Raw genomic sequence first — 24,211 nt, 5'->3', positions numbered from 1 at the left:
CATGACGTCAGAGCGGACTCGGCTTCCGGTGTTGACAACACGTTGACGAAGTGACCACTTTCACTTCTGTCAGTAGCTTTAATTTCTTCTCTTCAGCAAGAATCGTTTATTCTCCATAAGAGTGAGGAGGACAGTCTTTTCTACTGCAAGGAAGGCGACATGTTGTATAGGAACCGGATGTCAGAAACTTAACATGTAGTTTCATGCAGCATTAGCTCTAATTCTTCACTATCTGCCCAGCTAGGTTTTTACCATCTGTCTACTTTTATTCTGTACGCATGAATGATCCTCTGGCTTCATACGCCGTCGTTGCAATGGAATTTATTGATTAATAGAAATGTATTTTTAAGAGATGGTTTAATTGTTGTCAAAGATCCTCCTTGAACAGGAAATGTAACTTTGTTATGATTGAGAGGTCGGATTTTACATTCGCAAGGTTTCGCAAATGAATAGAAGAATAATCCAAGTAGTACATTAATATATTAAGGCATCAATAAATCATACAATAATCTCTGATTATAGCATATAAACTGTCAATGGACTCTAGTTAGAAAGTGGTGCCATATTCTGTTATCATGTCTAGTATTCACTCTCTCTGTCATACTTTTTTTTTTATTAAGAAATATAATACCACATAATAATTCTGTTACTGTCAAAATGCTTATAATACTGGGCTATGGTGATTCGAACTAAGATATGGAATAAGAAAGCCATGATGCAAATTTCACCCTGGCATCATCAATGTTGATTGTTAACAGGGTATATGTTTACTGCAGATGAAGGTCATTGAGCACTCTCCAGAGACACTGAGAACAGCTTTGGTATCAGGTCATCAGCACTTGGTTAAACTGTACAGCCAGTACACAAAAGAAGAAAGGACTCTCCCGGAGGAAGGACTCCATCCTGGGAAGCCAGGATCTCTTTTCCAACCAATCACAGTTCATTCTGAGTCGGACTGGATTGTTGCTCACCCTGAGGAGCATCAAGACTTTGAGAGCTTCTACATGGACCCTAACTGGAAGTGCAAGTCACAACACTATTTATATTCAAATCATAGGTGTGTATGTTTGTGTTTAATGGAACTAGTACTTCTGTTCCTCAGTCTATTGGATGTGTTGGTGGACTATTGGACCATGAGCAGACATATTCCTGACAGCAGCATGTTAGTCTTTACAATGATACTGATGATGAAGTATGAACAGCATGTGATACAGTGGTGTTTGGACTCTTTGTGGCCAGTTGCATCACTTAATTTTACCTTGCTTTTCTTTAGGGTTCCTTAGCAATATAATTACAATTGACATACTATCTTTGATGATGCAATTTGGTTGTAGTACCACTAGATGGTCCCAAAGTAAAATGCATGTTCAGGATGTTTCTGCCATTTCATCCTTTTCTCTTTAAACTGCACAGAAATTGGTGTTTTTAGCTTTGCCAGGTATGATGACAACTTCTACAACAGCAAATATGCAGGGAGGCTGAAGGAATAGTTCCATCCAAAGCATTGGGATTACTCTGTTTTTGAAGGATATTACACTCCCCCCATCTCCAGCACTCTACTGCTTCGATCATGCCAGGCTTCTTACCAAGGTTCAGCCCCTTGTTTTTACCAGGAGTACTGGTGAAGAAAATAACTAATAGTGATTAAATCACATTTCTTCTGGTTGTTTTTAGAAGACCTAATGTGAAACGTTTCTTTACAGACAATGACACATGAGATTGGGCGTATGAATAATGCATTGACAGTGGATAAGCTGTGTCATGCAGGGCTCCAACCATCTAGAGGAGTCTGATCAGCCTCTGGATTTCTGTCCCATCTGCCTTCGCAAACTACGGGTTTCAGGTAAAAAGGTAAAAAAAAATAAAATAAATAAAAAAAAGTTAAAAATAAAACAAAAAAATTCTAACTATACAAGATTCCAAAGATTATAATACCATGTTTTGTTTTGTTTTTGTTGTTGTCTAAGTATTTACAGTGAAGTTTTGTTCAGCTTTCTCAATGAAAATAACATAATTGTGTTGGACTTAAGAGAGAGGCAATCATAACATGAATTGGAATAGGTTTGGCAGAAGATTCTGCTTTAACTGACTCTCATGTAGAGTATTGTAAACAGTTGTGATGCACACTTCATAAATAGTACAAATGAATTTGGTTGCTTGGCCACAGACTTTAGTCCAAGTATCACATGCCAAACTAATTCTGTTTTCCTCAACCCCCCTTCTGTCAACATCTATCATGCTCCACATTACAATGTTCTTCGCTGCCTGACATGCCTGAGTTCAGTTAATCCTGAATATACACTTTTAATTATTAGCGTGCTTGGCTTGTAGATATTTAATATTAACTCTTTCTCAATGAAAAGATTGACTTTTAACCTTAATTGCATGTTTCAGATTCACCCTTATTATAATATCAACATTTTAGGAGAATCCCCTTTGTTCAGCACATTAGTGCAACCTATTACCATGGCAACTTCAGTACACAGGAAAAATATTTTGCACGTAGTCTTGCGTACAGAGTTCCTTTTTTTCTGAATCACAAGATAGGAGTTCATTTTAATACATTATAATTATCTGATTAAATTAGAAGCATGTTACCTCAGTTAAGACATTTCTCTGCCACTTGTGTTCAAGGATCATCAAAGCATCATTTTACCAAATGCAAAGACACATTCAAGTTCTCTTGGATTCTTTGAGTGAATTGACTGGCTGGCTGTGATTTTTTTAGGCCTTATTGCACTGGATGGAGAAGGATCAGAGACAAACGTCCAGACCAGAGGGGGTCCTTGCTCAGTCTGCACCCTGTTTTCTCAAACCCACTGAAGCCCTTTTTTCATCCAAAGTTTGGCTCTGTGGGTGTCTGGACACATCTATACTATATTCTGAGTTGGCGTTTCTATAGTATATAACTTACATGTTTAATTTCAGAGGGGCCACAGGAAACACTCCTTTTGTGTTGTCTTACATTTGCTACCCACAGTGACATAGAGAGGCTCTACATGTTGACACCATTAAGTGTATATTAAGATTTATTAGGTGAAATATGGTATACAAGACAAAAAAGGATTTATATTATTCTATATTGTGGTACATGTAAAAAAAATATTTTTATGTAAAAAGGTAGAATATCCTTGTGAACTTTTGCTCCATTCTTCTAAATACTTGCTCCAGTTAATTAACTTCCCTTAGAACACTGTTTCACTTCATATTATGAATAGCAATAACTGTAAAAACATATCTCTTCGCTCATATTTTGCATTGAAAAACAGCAGAGCAGTTTCCTTGAGGTAAAAGTTTACAAAAAGAAACCATGACTGGTTCACAGGTTCACAATTTCAAATCGCTCAATTTCTTTACTGTCATTGAACATGATTTCATTACAAAAATAGTTTGAGCTTGACATCTTATATAACAGTACATTGTCAGCTTGGTGACACTTAGATCAAAAATTAAGTTTCAATCACATAATCCTGAGCTCCTGCATTTTCTGTAACAGGTATTGCAGATTCCGGGCACTGTTTTTCTTGCATGTTCACAGTATTTCTGGCTATCATTATGGTATTGATCATCAATAAGTAATTAGTGTTACATTGATGCATTTTTATTCCTTAATATCAATACACTGCATAAATGTTGGTCCATTATTAACAGTTCAATAGATTCCAGCTATTTTGCATACCAATGAAATACATGGGTTAGGGTATAATAATTATAATAATAATAATAATAATAATAACAACAATAATAACAACAATAATAATAATAACAATAATAATAATAATAACAACAACAACAACGTTCTTCTTCGTTGTATTCGTGTTACTTCAGCTGTCTTGTAGCAGTACTCCTTTAATGGCATTTTACCCCCGTCTGACCCTTTTATTAAGATAATCTTAGGTCATCTGCTCAAGCAAAACGTATAACATCCTTGACATGTTCTGTTACTCTTACATGGTTGCAATCTAAACTGACATCTGCCTCAGCATAATCTGGAGGTGTGTCAGGTTTGTCCTGTATATGCTCTTCTCTGTTTGTCTCCAAGTCAGCAATCTTTTCAGGTAATTCCTCTAATTGTTTCAAGTTTCTCTTCCTACATAGTAATCCTCTCTTCGCAGGTTTTACCAAACCAAGGAACAAGGCACTCAGTGCCATGCCTGCTGCACACGAGTAAAAGGCTGACCCATAATTCTGAGTCACATCCACCAACAATCCTGAGGATGGAGGAGAGGGGACACAACAATTTTACAAAATGAGTTTATATATAGGGTATTGTCCAAAGCAAAGGGGTTGGAATTTATTACATTTAATTTAGAACTGATCGTTACCAAAACATTATGACTCATATCTCAATCTTAATATTTCTCAAAATCATGGCATAAATTATACTGGTGCAATCTGAAGATACAACCTGTATTTACATAGAAGTCTCTATATATGATTAATTTGTGATTAAAACTCTTACCTCCAAGTGGGGATCCACCCAGCCCTGCAAAGCTCTGTATGAACACGTAAACACCAGCAGCTGAAGACATCCTTTCTATCCCCACCACATCATCCTCAGCCAGCATGGGGATATGTGTGCATGCTAATGTCCCCATAAAGAAGCCATACAAAGCACAGCACACAGCCAGGCCGTAGAACTCGGTAACCAAAGTAAATCCAACCAGATCTGCAGTCATGATGATTACACATGCCAGAAGAACAAGCAGCTTCTTGGTCCTTAACCTCTTACGTGTGAGGATCCATCCGATGGAGAATCGTCCTAAGAGTTCAGCCACAGCCATGATGGAGAGCATGTAGGTGGCCCGGTCTCGCGCCACGCCTCGACTCACACTCAGCTCAATTATGTAAAGTTGAGGGGCAAAGAAGCCAAGTGTGGCAAACAGCCCAAACAGGGAATATAAAATGAAGCTGCACTCTCTGAGGATGGAGAAGTCTAAAAGCTTTGAATTGTTTGCAGATAGATTTTCATCACCCAACACATTTTCCTCATCTTTATTCCATTTTTCAGTTTCTGTGTTTTCTTTCTCCTCTGCATCTGAACTTTCTTCTTTGTGGAGCAAAGTTTTCTCTTTTGGGCTGCTGCCATTTGTGTTCTTCAGAGACTGGATACCCGAGTCTCCAGTGCTCACAGAGCTTCTGGGTAGCTCACTGTCCAGACTGGAAGAGGCATTTGGTGCCTGCGGGCTTTTGGGTAACACAGAGTGCTCTGGGCTTATATCCTCCACACTCTCCTCTGTACTGACAACTTCCAGTTCTCTTTGGGACTGCGTGTCAGCCCCCGTCTTGTGGGATGCTTTGGGTTGTATAATGACTGGCCGGAGCAGAGCACCACAGATGATAATGATGCTTTGCAACGCTCCAATCACTATCATGGTATGTCGCCAGCCAATATGGTTCTTCAGTGCAGAAAAGGCTACAGTCAAAGAGACAGTATTCAGTAAATGTGCACATGCCACATTAGCTATATAACTATAGGTTGCTATAGAAAAGGAACAATGGATGTGTCCTGGGAGATGTTAATAGTACATATAACTGTGCCATAAGTGTAAGGCTAACAGTGTTGCATATTTATTTCATTGTCAACCTTCCCAATGAGGACTAAAAACAATTTGTTGTCATACCTTTTCAAAGCCACAGGTTCACATAAAAAATGTGAAGCATGAAAAATAGATCACACATATATACACACATATAATTTAATTCTAAAATTCGAACCCAGCACTGTGCTGTAGTCAATGTTGTGGTCATCAAAGATTACACAAACAAAAACCAATGGGGCACATGCTAGTAAATATTTACAGCAGCAGGAGCACTTATATGGACTCTGCTGCCTTGAGAAATATTCGGTAAAGCTTAGGCTACACCAGGAAAATGAATTCATAATTGGTCTTGGAAATCGTTGACAAGAGGAAAATGCATATCTAAGCAGATAGCTTTCCTATACCCAAATTTCACATTTATCTTCTCCAATTGTACGCACACAGAAGTCCCTACTCTCACCTGGTGCCAGTGCAAACATGGACAACGACTCTCCCGTGGAAGCTACAGCTGTGACCAAAGACCGTCGATTTGTGAAGTATTTGGACAGGATGGTCACAGTGGGCAGGAAGGTCAGACAATATCCCATACCTGAATAGCAGTAAAAGATTCAGATGGGCAAGTTGTGAAAACAAATTCAAAGGATAACATTATGTATGGTTCAAAAAGTTAGAAAAGGGAACAAGATAGTGGAATACCTGCAACTAATCCATAGCTTATATACATTTGATTGATGGAGGTGGTGAAGCCTGTGACAATAGTACCCAAAGAAATAAGTAATCCTCCCATCATTACGACAAGCTGGAACCCAAAGCGGCTCGTCATCACAGAGGAAAGAGGGCCTGAGAACAGATGGTGAACAAACTGCTGTTTAACGTTGACAATGGTACAGTCATTCTCAAAATTTATTTTAGCCAGGCGTCTCCCGCTTTTCATCTGTTCTCACCATTGAAAGTCATAACAAACACACAGATGGAAACAGTCCAAGAGACTCGACTGTTAGTCTCTCCATATTCCGCCATCAGATCCTGGAGGAAAATGCCAAAGCTCTTGATGGTGCCATAAGTGAAAACCTCAACCAAAAAGAAGGCCACTGCCACCACCCAACCCCAGCCACCATCAGGAGCCTCTGGGTACACGTTGGGCCCCCAGAAACGGGCTTCTTTGGTTCCACACAGTGTCATGACTGTAGAAAGAAAAATGGTAATGTTAGTGTTCAGCAAAGTAGTCAATAGTTTATTTATTTATTAGTTTGCTGGCTTCAGCAAAAAAACATAAACTATACTCGCAAAAAGGTTGAGTAGTTGTTGTTCATGGGCCTGGATTAACCTGCTGTAGCCAGGTGGCCTCACAACACTAGGACTCAGTGAAGCATTTCTAATTTTTCCCTCTCAAATGTAGCATTATCTATACATTTTCAACAAACACGAAATGGAAATTAACCTTTCCACGTGAAATTTTGACTTGTATCTGCCAAAATAATCGGGATATTTAAAAGGGATAAATAAAAGGGAATTTTCCTCCCGATATTGTTCTCTCCTATGAACAACACACAATATCCAGCATCACCAGCTGTGTGCCTTTGACCCGAACAGTCTGTAGCACACAAGTTAACTTCAAGTTAAACAGCTGTGGGAAGGAAAAAAAAAAAAAAATTCAACACACTCAGCACCCCAAGTTTTTGAACTGCTCTTAACTACTGCTGGCTCCCCCAATCCTAAACCAAGAGTAGTACATGCTGAGCTGGTTTCAGCTGCCCTCCTACATCCCTCCCGTGGCCTCTCACTAAAGTGGGTCTTTGCATCCTGACCAGGTTACCGTTTAATGCACAAACATCGTCAGAATTGTAACCAAAGTTGGTAAGGAGGAAAAACTAACAGATGAAGTTCAGCCGCTCTGCATGACGGAGGATTTGATAACTACAGCAGTTGCTTCGAGGGTCTTCTCTGCAAGCAGGACAACACATGCTATCCTGTTTGTGACTACACTTCTTCTGCATAACTGATTACACTAAGTATGGTGTTAGTCAAGCAGCTATTCAGTCTGATACAATGAAAGTGAAGTAAAGTTAGGAATACATGCACATAATACACACAATAATCAGATAGGTTCCATTTTTTATATTCATTCAAAATCACTGTGGTTTTGTGTACAGTTTTAAAATCTGTCTAAAATCTATGGTGCACTGTTGTCCAGATTTAGAAACATGTCATCTAATATACTTCCATACGTCCATCTTAGACCATTTTTGCGTTTACGGGTGGCTGGGGGGTTCTGGAGCCAATCCCAGCTCACACTGGGTGAGGACGGGGTCACCAGTCCATCACAGGGCCAACACACTGAGACAGACAGAGGCCAACATCCACTCACACACCTAAACATGATGTCTTTGGATGGTGGGAGTACTTGGAGGAAACCCACACCCACAATAGAGGGAGCCTTTCATAAACTGTACTATGCATGCAAAGCACCGCATAAACACATTATTTTAACTAGTGACTTCACACATTGCACTCCTCTCTCCTGTACTGTTCACATGAACACAACTGCTCTGAATGTCTTTAACTCCCAATAAATATGCATTCTGTAAATTCCTGTGCTGACCATGTCATCTCTCATACCTGTATTAATACAAACACAGTACCTGGTACCTGCTCAGGCCTATATCTGCTTCGTGAAATTGTTGAAGAAATTATACACCGATGAGAATCCACATTTTATACATACTGAAAAAGAGAGGTTAATTCTCTGGATTCACTATTTTCCCAGGCACAGTCACTCAGTCCCCTCTTTTTTATATTTAGTGACTTTTTTTTAAACATACCCGTCTTTTGTTTAGGCGACAACAACGTCAAAGTGATGAAAGTTAAATCAATTATTCACAATGATCTAAATTATACTACTACCCCATTTCCTTCAGTGTAACGATGGAAACAATTAACTTCTGCTTTACGCTGTAACCGGAAGTTGATATTAAAGGAAACAATGTTAAATATGATCAGATTGTAAAGTAAGTAAGTATATATATATATATATATATATATATATATATATATATATATATATATATATATATATATATATATATACACACACACAAGCCCATTGTATGCGATGGTTGTGTGTTGGCTGACGCAACTGGGTTCCGACCACGTGGGTCCGACTAGAGCTGCGGACGTCTCCGAAAAGCTCGGATGTTTCCGGTAAGAGCCGTCTGCTGCCCCTGAAGTCCCTCCGGAGGGGCGCTTGGACCGAGCCTAAACTCCAGTTTCGCGGTGAAAACGGAGATTTCGGCGGTCCGGCTCACCTGTGCTTCCTGTCCGGCCGACACACGCTCCGGTAATCCAGTCGGTGTCAGCCGAGAGTTGAACCTTCCTCGCGACCGCGAACACGCCCGTTCATTGAGTCTCACGGGCGGACGCCGGTGCTGGAGCAGGTGTTGGAGACAAAGCCGGGCGCAGACTGCTTTTCCTGAAGGGAGGGGGGGTGACAGGGATATAGTTTCAGCCCCCCTCCCCCCCAGCTGCCGGGCTGTGTGTGGAGGAAGGGGCTGAACTAATCACACACATTATTCTTATCTATTATCTGTTTACTATTCCACAATATATCTCTTCGCCATGCTCACACTTTGTGCCATTCATGCTAATGATTACTGGAGTTATTGCAAATATGTGTGGTAGTCTCTCTTCTTCGGTCCTTATACATTTGCACCGAGGAAACGCCACCTAAAATCTGAAATGGATTATCGGACACATCCATAAATAAGGTCAAAATTAGGTGAACAAATAAATAATTGGAGTTCAATGAAAAGACAAATGAGGAAAAGGTAGGTCATAAGCTTGCTTTGGAAAAATATCCAAACTCTGTCGCATAGAAAACTCCAGCTGTTGTGGTTAAGCAGTCAGCAGATTCGCGTGACCTCAAACTGTGCAAGATCATGGCCTTCTTTTTCCGGAGGGATACTGCTTTTAAATACTGCTCTCGTAATACTGTCTGTGTTAGTTTGGAGTAATGTTCTAGGTAATATATTTTAAATTAAAGTTAAGTTTTACCATCAGCAAAATGCTGTTTTGTTCCTGTCAATTAAAAAATCATTTCAGTGGACTATGCTGCCCCCATTCATTGAACATGTAGTGTAATCTGTCATAAGGGTTGTGTTTTCATAGCCTAAAAAGTATAGATTGTGTACTTCATTTCCACAGAAACATTTTCTGTTTGTGAAACAGACTTTACCTTCTAAAATGGCTTCAGGGTTAGGGTTAGTTTATGCCTTTTAAATACACTAACTGGGATGTGGAATCAAACTGGCCTTTACTCAACTTAATATACTTTTACATTTTCTAACTGGCAGGTTTTCTCCTCAAAATGGCTGAGAGTATCACCTTTCTTCTTCTGACTGGGATGCTGCTGTGTGGACTGCTGCTCCACACGGTGTCTCAACACGGAGCCCGGGTAGATAACAGCAGCAAGAAGCCCAATTTCATCATCATCCTGGCAGATGATATAGGTTGGGGCGACCTGGATATCAACAAGCCCGAAGACAAGACAAACAGCACACCTTACCTCAACCTGATGGCCGAGCAAGGACTTAAGTAGATAATTTACTGCACGATATTCTTGCCTTGTGCTGCTGTGGCATTCAAATCTCCCCAATGGGGATCAATGAAGTATTATCTTATCTTATATTTATGTAGCACTAAATTCCATGTCATGGAATTTGTGGAATTCAGGTCTTGTAGACTAAAATCTGTAATGCCATTGCTTTTTAAGGGAAAGCATCAAGGTAATCAAAGATGATTACGTTTGCAATGAAGTTTGTCTTTTATTGTATTTCAATCTGTTTTGAAGACCGCACAGAAATAACAGGAATAACTAAATGTTGAATGGATTTAAATAGTAGGGTGTTTTACTTACTATGTCACATTGTCTAAAAGGTTGTATTATTTCCTTCCTTGTTTTTTTTTTTTTTATAGATTAACAGACTTTCATTCCCCAGCCTCTACCTGCTCTCCATCCCGTGCTGCCATCCTGACAGGCCGCTACGGCTTAAGAAACGGGGTAACACATAACTTTGCCGTGGGTTCTGTGGCAGGCTTGCCTGTCTCTGAAGTGACTTTTCCCCAGCTCCTACAGGAGGCAGGATATTACACCGCCATGATCGGGAAATGGCATCTGGGTCACAACGGACCATATGGTCCAACTAACAGAGGTAACCACAAGCAAAAGCATAAAGATACAGATTGATTTCAGGAGTATTTCTTGACCTGTGCAGGTATGGACAAGTAAAAAAAAAAAAAAGAACTTAGATCTGCTGTCAGTTCAAGTACAAGTAAACAAACCTTAAAGCATTGGGAGATAAAATTATCTACCTCAGCAAACCAGATGAAGATGGTAAATACTACTGGTGCAAGCTAAAGGGGAACGTGCATAGAAATGTCAAGAGAAAATAAGAATGTGGGTGTATATTGTAGGTTAAATATATTACACTACAGACACATTCACAAATCAATAACAGATTCAAATAAGATGAATAATAATTAAATTTCACCATCAATTGAAGGTGGACATGAGATATGAATCAATTCTTCATCTTACATGTCTGTTGCACGGCATCTTTCCAATTCAGGGCAGGGATTTCAGTGAGTCTTTCCAGACTTTTCCATGCACATCCACTCCGTCGGCCTCACTGCTGGTGACAGACAAAGCAGGGTCAATAATCAACTCCCTGCAGCTGTGTCTTGTGAGAGAGTTGTGGTCATAGCGGTACTAAGTGAGCCTCAGTGCATCACACATCATTTTTAAATCACTGAACCTAAGCAAAACTTTTAGAATGGCTTACAGCGGAAACAGAAAATACTGAACTTACATTGTAAGTTCAAAGCCTCAACAGGAGCGAGGGCAGATCACATCACGGCACACATAATTTATCATATTTAACACCAGAACATTGTGTTTGTATCATTTTCCTTGTCTCCCGGACAGGCTTTGACTACTACTTAGGTATTCCGTACAGTAATGACATGGGCTGTACTGATGTGTCAGGATACAACCTGCCCCAGTGTCCTCCTTGTGACACACCTAGATCTCAAGTATTCAGGTGTGGCTTATTTACGCAAAAATACACCAATTATATACATACAATCATCAAACGTACTAATATGTTTTGATTTTGCTTTTTTTGTCTTCATGTTCAAGGTTGAAGAAGAAAGCACATGAAGGCTGTTATTCCAAAATTGGCCTTCCTTTGATTGAAAACAGCAGTATTGTGGAGCAGCCACTCAACCTGTGGACACTAACAGAGCAATACAAAGCAACTGCAACCAGGATTATACGTAACGCAAGGTACAATATAGCTGCTAAGAGATCTGAAGTACGAAAACAATTTCTAAGTCATTTGCTGTTGTGTTTGATGATACAAACATGACTCATTTAAATTTAACATTATTTTTTTTATATCACGCCCACCACAGGCACAGTGTGTCCAGAGCTCAGTTTTACTGACAGGCTTTGGCTTTGGCTTAAAAAAAAACAAACAAACAAAACAGAGCACACAATCAGATTTAAAATAGATGTCTGAATTCAAGAAATTCAGGAGGACAAAGCTGTTGGGCTATTAATCTGTTCTATTAATTAATCTGGATTGTGGAACAATGAATTCTGGGTCAGGGTTAGGGTTAGACTCCTTTCAAAATATGAATAATATGAAATATAATGTACAACGTGAATGAATGTGCTCTCAGTTCTCAGGAAGAGATTCCTGAGGTAGAAAAACACGTTTGTTAATCAGGAAAAATCAGACGCTTTAACACACTGTGTGGTGTTTCAGTTCAGTATTAAGCAGTGAACTCTTGTTTGCTATGTCTGGTGTTGTGAAAGACTGGTAACCTGATTATAGCATGACCAAAGCAAATTTATTTTTGATGCTGTCAAATTGCAAGAAAAAGTCAGGGTTAATAACCTCCATGCCAAAATCCAATACTCCATTACCCTGCGCACCATAATAATAAAGGTTATCAGACCTATATTTTCAGTCTGAATAGTTTCACACTATTAGGAATCTACTTGTTTTTGCCAGTGTTCAGCTGTTCTGAGCAAAGTCTCGTGAGAATATTATCTACAGACACACTCGTGCTGCGGATCGTTTGAGGGAACATGAGGTAAATCAGCAGCAGACTCTAACTTTGGTACCCACCTGTGGTTCACTGCTTTTCAGATGCATGGACCTCCAATCTGTGTCCTTATGTTTATGATAAGAAATAATGTCAGTCAAGTCTCCATGATGACATTCCTGCATTGGGTGTTTAATGGTGTTTGGGGAAATAGTATACTGCTATTGCTCATCGTTGGGAGCTACTGCATATCAGGCTGAAGCTGTTGGAGTCAGTCTTCTCACAGGATTGTTATTACAATCTTATGTTTGCACCATCAATAAAATAGGAACTTTTGAGGAGAGGAGTCTGCCGGCGGTGTCGTGCTTTAGTCTGTGTGTGTTTTTGTTGGAGAGGCTGGGCAAGCGCAGTGAACCCTGCTGTTTTCAGCTCTGTGTCAAAGGCAACAAGCCTTCATGCTATAGCACAGGGTCACGTGAAGCAGTGCAGCAGTGATTAGCGTCTGTCAAGGCTTTCATTCAGGGAAGTTATTTGCAGTGAGTAATGCTGTTTGCTCTGAGAGTCTACGTTTTTACAAAGAAAAATGAAACTTCCTTTAAAGGGCCAGTGAGTAGCTTTATGCAGTATATATGGGGACTCTTTTGGAAGTTATACAATGCAATATTTAGAATTATGTTTTAATCAGTGTTTGATCATTTTAAAGTAAGAACCCTTGGGTGTCATAACTGCTCAGAATGAGTTCTTTATACCTACAGAGGAAGTTGATCCTCTTTTACAAAGTCAGCTATGTTTTAGGGACAAACCAAACATTGGCTCCAGTGAGGGACTTCTGTGTTTTTATATTACAAGAAGGCCACTGTAGCTGCTCTTACACACTTGGAAAGGGAGGGATGAGAACAGGGGTGTTCAGTTGTGGTGGTCAGTCACCACCAGTACATCCCACACACTCATCCTTTTTGGCCCCAGCAGCCCTGCACAGATGAGCAGTGTAAATAATGGTTGGATGGATAGACAGATCTGCGTATTAGAAAATAGCAATTCAAAGTAGCATTAGTTTATAGGAAACCACAAACTTTAACATGTTTCATTAATTGTCTTTTCAGGGCGCGCCAACAGCCATATCTGCTTTACATAGCACTGGCTCACATGCATGTTCCCTTGGCCCCCACGTTGCCCCCAGATGTCCCAGCCACTACTCACCACCCAAGTGACGGCAGAGTGTACAGCGCCAGTCTGAGAGAGATGGATAGCTTAGTTGGTGCAATAAAAATGGCCTCTGATGACATAGATGAAAAAAACACTCTCATTTGGTTCACTGGTGAGACCATTTTGATGAGCTATGTCTCTTGAAATGCCCAGTGTAAACGTCATAGAAAGGCCCTGATCACTGTCTTATGTGTGTGCATTCTCTGTAGGGGACAACGGTCCTTGGGAACAGAAGTGCCAGTACGCAGGAAGTGTTGGACCTTTCTTGGGAAAGTGGCAGACCAGCAGAGGTATCACATGTATAACATTGAAAACTTCTTGGCATGTTCCTCAATTTGAAACGATAGGTTAAGGATGATGATTTAATCAGAGGGGGTTCCTATTGGTGGCTTGACAACTGAGTGGGCCCGGCAACCGGCAATCTGAGTAAAGACAATGCAGTTATGGTACTGGATCTAGCAGGCTGGATGGGATTTCATGAATAAGTGGTAAGACTCTAGGTGAGAAAGGGGAATTGCTGGTATGCTGAGAAGTTTGTGGCATCCAATCAAAACTTTGCAGGAAACAGTCATAGGTACGGTTAGTCCTTATGTTGTTGTTAGAAACACAATGTGATGTGTATTCTTTGGAGTTGAGGGAAAAGCTTAGATATACAGCGCTGACAATGGAGGAAGAAGAGCATGACTATAAGCCTTAAATCAGTCTGCTGGTGGTTTCCTGTGTTTTGGTAACTGTTCATAGTTTACAAGAGATATAACGTGTTGAGTTGCAAGCTGTGACTCCTCATATTCCTAAATGGATATTGTGCGTTAGGTGGAGGCTCAGCTAAGCGGACCACCTGGGAAGGAGGTCACCGGGTGCCAACAGTGGCCTACTGGCCTGGAAGGATCCCTCCAAACACCACTAACCCTGCTCTGCTCAGGTACTGCCATTTTACCAACACTTTCATACATCCTATTTATGCATTGATCATATTTTTATATAATCTGTCCACTCCTGGAGACTGAGACATGTTGTCTGTTCATAGGCAGGAAGATGAAGTTATCCTAAATACCAGAAGCTTAACAAAGCAAACACTGAATAAAAAAAGAATACCCGACCAAACGCTTTATGCAAACACTCCACTCTTCTTCTCTTTATGTTCTCTCCTGCAGTGGGATGGATATCTTCACAACTCTCCTTTCATTGGCAGGAGTAACACCTCCCTCAGATAGACGTTATGATGGCATTGATGCCTCAAAGGTCCTCCTGCATGGTGAACAAATTGGTCATGAGGTACCAACTAGTTTTTGTTATCATTCTTACTTTACACAACAAGAATCGTTTTCCCTGTGTTGTCAGTAGGGTTGCATTAGGGTACTGTTGCAGACCTTTCTTCTCTTCTTTCTCTACAGTTTCTGTTTCATCCCAACAGTGGAGCTGCGGGTGTGTTTGGTGACTTGCAGACAGTTCGAACAGGGAAATACAAAGCTTACTACATCACAGGTATGGTGCAAAGACAGTTGAGTTCACAGTGCTTAAACCATTCCTGCTGTATTTCAAGTCCCATATTACAGCTTGTTAAGCCACCAAGCTGAATGGTATACATAACATTGTCACATCAACATGTTGGTCCTATAGCTTGTCTGTTTTCATCGTGCAGACTTAGTCTCTAAGCTTTCTCTGACTCGAAAGGCAGTATGAGCTGAATTTAAGATTTGATTCATTGGTGGTATGAGATAGAGTTCATAGTACTGTTTATCACAAATCCAAAATTGAAATGCGAAACAAATGGCACACATCCCTGTTCCTTTGCAGGTGCAGCTGAGTCATGTGGTGGTGCAACAGGTAGGCAGCTGCTCCATGACCCGCCATTGATATTTGACCTGGAGCATGACCAGGCTGAGGAAACACCCCTGGAGGTCAGGACCCCTGAATACCAGGCGGTAGCTAAGAGGATCGCCCGGAGGAGGGAGGAGCTCTTGTGGGACATTGCCACAGACAATTCTGTGTCCACAGCAGACTACAGCACAGACGAATCAGCAGCACCCTGCTGCAACGCAAGACAAGCCGCTTGCCGCTGCAACCTGCAGGGCCAACTGGATGGGAACTGACACACAGAAAGACTCCCATCTGAGAGCAAACCAGATGCACACAAATGGAAGCAAATAGATGTGGAGACAAATATCTCCTTTGGATGCGCTCAGCTGTTTGTTTGCAGAATATGTTTGGGGAGGTGCAATGACCAGATGCAACAGGAGATGTGCAAACAAGCCAAGAGAGCAAAGATAAACAGGAGGCCGAACTTTAGCCAGTCATAAGTCAGGTGGCTGAAAGCAGGTCAGAGTGAGGTCAATCACTCAAGGACAAAAGGATCCATTTAACCATAAAACAATCTATAGATCAATATGTTGGGATGGTAATTAACAAAAGAACACACAAACACCGTTAAATAACTTCAGTTTCAGGGTACAGATCTATAGTTTTGCTGATATCCTTAACATTTGAGATTTAAAGCAGGATTTAAAACATTTTTAAATTAAAAGCAGACAGGGGATGCAGAGGTTGAATCACTTTAATGAGTCTCTGTGGTAAATGTCCAGTACTGAACAGCTCAATGCAGCGAGAGGGTGTCCTAACAGTGCCACCTTTTGGCAACTCAGATGGCATTACCATGTTCCTTATTACAACAGTACTATATATAAATGTCATATATATATATATAGATCATATATATATATATATATATATATGACATATATGTCATATATATATACACACATTATACACAAAGTAAAAATATAATTACGCATGGTAAGCCTATGCGTTGATGTGTAATACTTGAAATGTTTTTTGCAAAAGAAAATTCCATACATCAAAGTAAAAATGACTATTACCTACATGTTAACATATTCAGCCTCATGTCAAAACTTTGTCACATACAGCTCATCATCAAGCTTTTCAAGTTAAGCTGCTGACTGCACCTCCCACAGAGTATACTCCTCCAGGTAAATTATTGGGCTCCTAAGTGACTCTAGGTTTTCAGTCCTCATGTATTGCTACCATGATTAGCGTTGTGGCTGCATTCGTAAGTCAAATACTACTCACTGCATGAATCATGATTTAACACAATGCATCACACTTATGCCTATTCCTTTCTCAACTTACCTACTGCTCTTCTCTCTACAAGTGTGACACATGTAATGCCCATTGATAAGCTCCCAGTTCCAGGGGCCTGATCAACGAAAATGCCCTGATGAGAGATATTCAGATAATTTTTCCAGAGATTTGTCAGTGACAGCGGAGAGGACATGTAGTTAAATATAAAAAAAAAAACCTACTTATCAGTTTATTGTATTGCATTTGGCTTGTAAGAAGTTACTAAAATTGCCTCCCAGGTGGCAATGCGGGTGGTCAAGTGATTAGCATGGTGCCCGGGTTCGACCCAAAGACCTATGCTGCGGTCATTCCTACTGTATCTCTCCCCACTTCCCGCCATCCTCCCTGCCATATACTGCTGGCAAAATAAAGGCATAAAAGTAAAAAAAATAGTACACAATAACACAAATAATAACCAATTGCCTCTCAGGTGACATCTTAGTGTCTCTTTTTTAGAGCGTATTTGTGAATCTGGCATGTAGTTCCTCTACAGTGGGGTTAGGATTATGCTTATCTGGTTACTGCCATGATAATCTTATGCAACAATAATGTCATTGTGCTGTCAATTCATCATTTAGAAAAGTATTAACATATTTTATGGTGGAATATGGGCATTGAGTGAGAATCTTCAGTCAGGCTTTGAACATGTCCAAGCGTAATGCTAAATGTTCTGAATATGTTTTGAATGATAAGTGGGCCTCCCACTTAGTTTTTGTGTCTTTCTTCCTTATTACAAAAAGTGACAGGGAGACAAAACACAGAAACACCAAGATGTAGCACTCAATTTGACCCGAGGCCAGCAGGGGTACATGTGGGAAGGTGGGGTGCCCCAAAGTCTAAACATATCAGCAATGTTTTTGTCCATCCTCCCTGCTTGAAACAAGTGAGTCTAATTGTTATGCAGGGACAAGAGAGTTTGTGGGATGTTTGGTCAGTTATTCTGGTTGCCAACTGGTGGAAACTCATTCTCATCATCCAAACAGACAGGGCCCTCTGCAAATTCATGCTCTGGGATGACATCGCCCTTCTGGGTTCCACCGTCCTCAGAGTATCCTGACAAAATGAGTGGGAAGGAAAAGACATCCTTACTAAGTTATTCTGACATCAGATGATTGTCTTTTTTTTTTTTTTTTTTTTTTTTTTACAGATTTAGTTCATTTAGTGTTCATGTTGATGTAATTCTTTGCTAGAAGGTGGCACCTTTATAATATAATATATTTCTGTATAATTTGCACTTGCATGGGATGTAACTAGTCCAAGTACTTGAAAAATAGTTTACAGTCAAGTTTAAGGGATGATGAAGTGTCATTTCATGATTCTAGTGTTGAAACCTGGAAATGATAATGTAGCCTACCCATGAGAGTGGTGGAGGAGGGTGGGGTTGAAGGGAGTGCCACAGTGGCAGCATATGATTGGCCAGGTAGTTGGGGAGAGGCATCGTCTGGTTTCTTGTCTTCGTTCTGTTCCACCTCTTCCTCGTTGGAATCAAACAGTCTGCAGGAGCAGAGCAGGCTGGGACTTAACATTACAACAACCAACTCACTGTGATAACACAAGTTTAAACTGAATACTATGTAGTTGTATTCAGTATTTGGCCACCTTCAAACCATCACTGTACCATTTCAATGGTTCTTCATGGATGCTACTGACATTTAATACACACACACCTATGTTTTTGGACGAGGACACACTCCCCTCCATCCTGTGGATCCACATTATAGATGTAGAGGTAACCGTCTGATGATGCCACCAGCAGGCGAGGGAGCTTCTGAATCCTGATGAATAGAACACGCGGAAGACGTGAATGAAACTACTTCCTAACAAACATTCCTGTCCTCTCTGTCTGTCTGTCTGTCTGTCTGCATCTTACGTAGCCAGGGCGCAGATGTTCTTTAGGCCAAACATGTTGAGTCGTACAGTTGCGAAGGCTCTATCCTGATGCATCATGTCCGACACCTGAGCAGGCAAATAAGTGCTGGCTGCCGTGAACATTTTACCCACATATGCTGACCATGTAGGAGATTCTTCCTCTGGGCTGGAAGGAAACAACATTAAGAATCATTAGTGGAGCTTTGTTTTCTGTCCAGCTGATATTTGCTGTAGATAGTGAGGAACTTGGTTGCACATTTTCCAAAAGACTGCTTTACATCAAAAGTACAGCAGAGGGTGCTAGTCATTTCATGAATTCAAACCATGAAAGGTTTAAAAAAGACAATGGATGCTTTTAACAGTGATCACATGTCATTTTAAGATGCTTTGGGGAAAATAAAACATATGCAAAGGGAATAATCTGATGTTATTTTTCAAAAGGATTTTTTTTTTTTTAAATCCTCTTTGATGGAAACGTATTTCTACCTGAATAAAAGTGCCTGCAAAAGCACATAATTGCTGAGCATTATCAGCACTCTGAAAATGTTTTGATCTGGAGGAAACTATTTACTTATTTCATTCATCAAGTAGAAACGAACAGAGTTGAGTGTTTACCTGGGGCTCTGCTGCTCAAGTTTAAAGATATGGACTGTCTCAGTATTGCTGGATGAACACAAGAACTGGGCATCCGCACTGAAGGACAATGAACTGATGCTAACATATCTGGTACACACAAAAAACAAAAACATACAGCAACAGTGAGGAAGTAGTATATATGTTTTATTGAAATGCATAAATTCAATAATTGATGTACTACTTGAAAACATGCAAGTTGTTTAAAAAAAATATGATCACATTTAGCCTAGATGGAGGGTGTTGTAAAATTCTGATCATGACATTATGGATCTCATTGGCTGTCTATCCACAGCTTCTTATGTTTGTTATTTGACTTTATGAAAACAAGCACTGACCTCTTCATCCCCCGCCGGAATTCAAACACTCTCTGTCCTTCAGGGATGCTGAAGACTCTGATGACAGTACCCTGTGAAGCAGGAAATGGTTAGACTGCAAAGTCATGACACAAGAGAGGCTTAAAACAGAATCAAGCCCTCACCTTTTCTGAGGCGCTGGCCAGTTTGGTGCCAGAAGCACTAAAAGTCAGGGCTGCTAAGGGACTGTCATGGGCTTGAATCAGTGTCACAGTGCTCTGAAAGGGCAAACAAGTGATTTCTAGTAACATCAACACTGGGCTTCTTTTCCCTCTGGGCTTTTCAAATGACATGACAACAGCTTTAATTCTTGCATTGTTGCTGTGTTCAAGTATAATGCGACCTCACCAGGTTGTTGGCATCATAGATTGTGATCTCTCCGATGGTGGCATTGCCAGGGTATGCCAGGTAAGAGTTACTGTGGTTGACAGAGAGAGCGCAGAGACCTACGAGGGAGAATGGAGGACAGCTTCTGTCTTTTTTTTTTTTTTAAACTTCCTCAAATTTCTTGTCTTCCTTTTTTCCCTCCACACTCACGCCATTAGATTGATCTTTCTAGTTTCTTCATAATAATGCTAGATATGTATTATCTAGGCTATCATTATGTGCTGTCATGTGCTCCCACTGTGTATTTCAACCAGCAAATCAAAGTCAGAGAAACTTCTATATTTCAAACATGTGATTTTATCCCCAAATCCTCCTTTGAGGAGGTTGATTCACAGAGGAACTATAAGCTAGAGGAGGAGTAGGTGTGATGTTAAGGCAGTAAAAAACACTTCTCAAAATTAACCAAATTTTCTGCAACTCTTTTCAAATGTATTTTTAGAGGTGTTGTTTGATAGTTTTCTAACAAAGCTGGAGGTAATGGTGTCCGTCCACAAATGATTGGTAGCCGGCTAAGACAGCAGCAGATGTGTAGTACTTATCAAGCAACAGCTCCACAATTTGCTGCTAAAGCCTCCGTTGGTCTGGCGTGACCAGTAGTTTCCAGTGGCTATCAATCTATAATACATGGATATTGATCTACAACTGGCATTACTCTGCTTAATGACACAATACCTCTTCTCTGATTGTGTTCCTGCTCCTTTAAGTCTATAGGAGTGCATCATCCATGTGTAGGTGTCTGCAGAACAGCCTGAGCGTACCTGAGGGGTTAGTGGGTGTGTTGAGCAGGGTCTTGAGTAGCTTCATGTCTTTGATGTTATGGATGTAGACCGATTCCTCCAGGCACACCACTAGCCGCTGAGGTGAGAGAGACACAGAGATTAGCATGATAAAATACATTTGACAGCACAAAACAGAACGATTGCAGGTATGGAGGGATCTGCTTTTTGTTTGCTACCTGTCTGTTCAGCCTGACGGACAGGATGTTGTTGGAGTAGCTGTAGTTACAAATCTCTGTACCCTTCTTGAAGTGGTAGACATTCATCCGTCGAGGCATTGACAGACTGACCACCACCACCAGACTGCTTGAGAACAGCCGCTCCACTATGTACACATCTGGACACTCAACTGGGAGACGGACAGGAGGAAGACCTTAAATACTTACTGGGATACTTCTACTCTGAAAATCTTTGGAAACTTAAATGTAAGCTCATAACACAAATACTACAAAAGCTAACCCTCAATCTTCCTCTGTCATTAAATATTGGTGCAACCATCACTTAAACAGTTTACCTGTGTGCATTCTGCTAATTTTGCTACACTAAAGACAAAATTATTGAGCTCCAATGTCCTTAAACTGGCTTTGATTGACTCCAGGTATTAGAAAAGCTCTCCCTTTTGTTTACCCCCAGCAAACATGTGGTGGTCTGTCTGTACTACTGTATGACCAAGGTGAATCTGACCACAGCTCACATAATACTGTAGACTTTTGTCACACCATTGAGTCATCTCAGGCTGGAGATGCAGGTATGTCCCAGTGCACTTTCTGTGTGCATGAGGTGTTCTGAAGATACAATATATATCTAAATATCTATAATTTAATTTATTTATTTTTTGCCATGTGGCATCATGCCATTAATGCTGATGAGAAAAAAGATTATGGGACAGTTTCCTTCCTACCTCCCTCATGGATACAGTCCAGTTTGTCCACAGCAGTGACTGAGAAGAGTCGGTAGCCAGTCTTGGTGCCCACTGACAAAGAACTATAATAAAATCACACACATAAACAATAAACAACATCCAACTAACCACCTCCACCACTGTTAACAACACTGTGCCTCAATTTATTAATTATGTAACAGATTCCTACTGACACATTTCCCATGCTTATATACACCATCACTAATAAAGTATTGCTCACACCAAGAAGGAGAAATCTAAATAAAGGATGCTACATGTCACCACTCTTATGACTGTTTCCATTAGGGCCAGTAGAAGAGTGTGATCATTATATACTAATAGGTACAGCTGATAACTCAAGTATCTGGAATAATACCATGAGGCCAGCCTGTCCACAAAGGGGTTATTAAGTTGTGTCCAAGCTTTACTTTACCCAAGGAGGGATTTGGTTCATGACATGATTCCTCTCAGTCTTATCTCCTTCAGACAACACAGCCATTACACATCTTCTAATAAAATCTATTCATTAAAGAAGCTTATCTTGTCTTATCATAGCTGAAGATGGAAAGAACACAGTGACAAAGGGATTAAAAAACAGCAAAGTTGTATGTTTGGCTACCTCCTTCAGTTTTATAAGCAGAGCCAGAGGAGATGTTAGTCTGGTAACAGAAAACGTCAGTGTGTGAACTAGCCTGTTAATTTGTGGTTTAAACTCTTAATAATCACCAGATATAGGACAGTGTATATTTATAGCAGTCAAGATAAATGCTCTGAATCTGATGCATCAAGAAGGAGGTGAGTAGAGGACACAGATTTGTTCAGGACACTGTAAGATGTGTCTTATTACACAACAGCCAGAAGTTTGGTTACTATTAAATGTGCAACAGGCCTGGAGGGTGAACACTGTGGCCTGCTTCACTCTCAGTTGATGTGGCAGTTTGAATAAGACACAACCAGGCTTGGACTCGCACACGAAGCTGTGTATTCCCGTGCCCTTTTGTGAAGAATCTAAAAACTGAACTCGCGGTGAGTAAATGCGACTGAATATAATTATGCAACAGTCAGGTGCATGAAGGAGATTGAGTTCATGCGGGGCCCGGCCTGCAGGTCGCTTACGTCGTGTCCTGGTTAAACGAGGCACAGATGAAGCCTCGCTGGACTGCCGGGCCGTCCGGTGCGTCTTGGGACTCCATCCGAGCCGCCGAGCTCTCCTCTTTCCGACCGAGATCCCAGGCCTCGGGATCGGATCGATCCCCCCCCCCGCTTCCCCTCCTCTTCTTCCCGACTCCAAGCGCCACGCTCGCACTCCTCAGTGAGAGGTATGTCCGGTCGGACTGGCCCGGGTGGTGCACATCACTCACCGAGAGGACTGTCCAGTCTGAGCAGCACCAAACACGGACAATCACAGCTCACTACCGGCCCCTGTCCCGTCCGTCAACCCACAGCGTTATTATTGCGTTAACTTCCAATATTCACACAGCAAAACAAAAACAGCTGATGGGAGGATGCGTCACTGTGAGCTGCTTCACGATTGGCTAATGCTCACACGTCGCACCGTCCTCTCCGCCATTTCTATTGGTCAAACTGCTCAAAGGCTACAAACGATTCGATTATATAGCTGTCAATCAAATAACATCCACCTATATAGAAGAAAAAGCTGTTATTGGCCAATTATATTTTCCGTCTTGTCACGAGGAATTGTTTTGATGATTTCATTGGATAAAAGACGTGTATCAAGCTTTGTTTTTTGCTTTTTTTGTTCTTTTTCTCTGTGTCTGCCACGACCTACAGTGATAGCAAGGCGATGTTTTTGTTGTTGTCTGGCAAAATAAGTCATTAGGATTCCAAAGGGTTTATCAATTTAGTCACTTTATATTAGAAATTTACTGCACTTGCTATTAATTTTCAATAACATGTCTAATGGTACTTAATTCTTTTACATATGCTATATATTATCTAGCCAGAACAATTTAATACCACCAACACATTAATCTGAAAATAGACTAGGGTAGATGATTAAGTATTTTGACTTTTGGTATATAAGTTAGTACAACTGGGTGTAAATACTTCTCTGGATTAGAACGGTTAAACTGCAGCTATACGTACATCAATTTGCATAATTTCAATAATTTGGTTACTATTTTGTTGTTGGTTTAAAAAAAGATTCTCTGATCTTTTTAACATATTGCTTAAATTTTCTTCCTGCAATGAACTCTGCACTGTTTGTCATTGTTCTCATGGGTTGTTTTTTTCCCCCCCTCTGGCGAGCCACTTCTGACTTTTCGCCAACATATT

General features: G+C 40.6%; 4 protein-coding genes across 8 annotated transcripts; 2 read left to right on the top strand and 2 right to left on the bottom strand.

Moving 5' to 3' along the window:
• Positions 1 to 126: 126 nt before the first annotated feature.
• On the top strand, positions 127 to 3,768 carry amz2 (archaelysin family metallopeptidase 2). Its single transcript, XM_029528394.1, is given in 6 exon segments — positions 127 to 1,012; positions 1,014 to 1,057; positions 1,414 to 1,577; positions 1,704 to 1,729; positions 1,731 to 1,851; positions 2,729 to 3,768. Coding segments are annotated over 6 exon segments (765 nt in total). The 5' UTR covers positions 127 to 776; the 3' UTR covers positions 2,903 to 3,768.
• On the bottom strand, positions 3,018 to 9,489 carry LOC115060266 (monocarboxylate transporter 7-like). The gene is made up of 6 exons (XM_029528141.1): positions 8,849 to 9,489; positions 6,488 to 6,727; positions 6,240 to 6,383; positions 6,004 to 6,132; positions 4,463 to 5,416; positions 3,018 to 4,211 (listed from the first exon to the last, which is right to left on the bottom strand). Exons 2-6 carry the CDS (start codon positions 6,723 to 6,725, stop codon positions 3,907 to 3,909), a joined length of 1,770 nt encoding a protein of 589 aa, XP_029384001.1. The 5' UTR covers positions 6,726 to 6,727; positions 8,849 to 9,489; the 3' UTR covers positions 3,018 to 3,906.
• arsg (arylsulfatase G) lies at positions 8,700 to 19,250 on the top strand. 5 transcript variants are annotated; one of them, XM_029528145.1, is made up of 11 exons: positions 8,700 to 8,744; positions 9,893 to 10,133; positions 10,515 to 10,750; positions 11,524 to 11,638; positions 11,737 to 11,883; positions 13,754 to 13,968; positions 14,066 to 14,146; positions 14,670 to 14,778; positions 15,011 to 15,131; positions 15,251 to 15,341; positions 15,654 to 18,142. In XM_029528145.1, the coding sequence occupies exons 2-11, from the start codon at positions 9,907 to 9,909 to the stop codon at positions 15,947 to 15,949; spliced, it is 1,638 nt and encodes a 545-aa protein (XP_029384005.1). In that variant the 5' UTR covers positions 8,700 to 8,744; positions 9,893 to 9,906; the 3' UTR covers positions 15,950 to 18,142. The 5 variants fall into 5 exon arrangements, with proteins under 5 accessions (XP_029384005.1, XP_029384006.1, XP_029384003.1 ...); XM_029528146.1 differs by adding an exon at positions 12,018 to 12,020 and having other exon boundaries at positions 8,725 to 10,133; positions 11,524 to 11,640; positions 11,751 to 11,883; positions 15,654 to 19,250; XM_029528143.1 differs by having other exon boundaries at positions 8,725 to 8,977.
• Positions 16,399 to 23,424, bottom strand: LOC115060269 (WD repeat domain phosphoinositide-interacting protein 1). Its single transcript, XM_029528147.1, has 12 exons — positions 23,033 to 23,424; positions 21,917 to 21,999; positions 21,195 to 21,364; positions 20,998 to 21,094; positions 20,201 to 20,298; positions 19,978 to 20,070; positions 19,835 to 19,905; positions 19,479 to 19,586; positions 18,865 to 19,029; positions 18,662 to 18,769; positions 18,349 to 18,488; positions 16,399 to 18,047 (listed from the first exon to the last, which is right to left on the bottom strand). The coding sequence occupies exons 1-12, from the start codon at positions 23,107 to 23,109 to the stop codon at positions 17,926 to 17,928; spliced, it is 1,332 nt and encodes a 443-aa protein (XP_029384007.1). The 5' UTR covers positions 23,110 to 23,424; the 3' UTR covers positions 16,399 to 17,925.
• Between the last annotated feature and the right edge of the window lie 787 nt (positions 23,425 to 24,211).

Source organism: Echeneis naucrates, chromosome 19 (assembly GCF_900963305.1).
Source record: "Echeneis naucrates chromosome 19, fEcheNa1.1, whole genome shotgun sequence".
Taxonomy (NCBI): domain Eukaryota; kingdom Metazoa; phylum Chordata; class Actinopteri; order Carangiformes; family Echeneidae; genus Echeneis; species Echeneis naucrates.
Note: the sequence above shows the minus strand (reverse complement) of the source record. Positions and strands in the feature narration are given on the sequence as shown.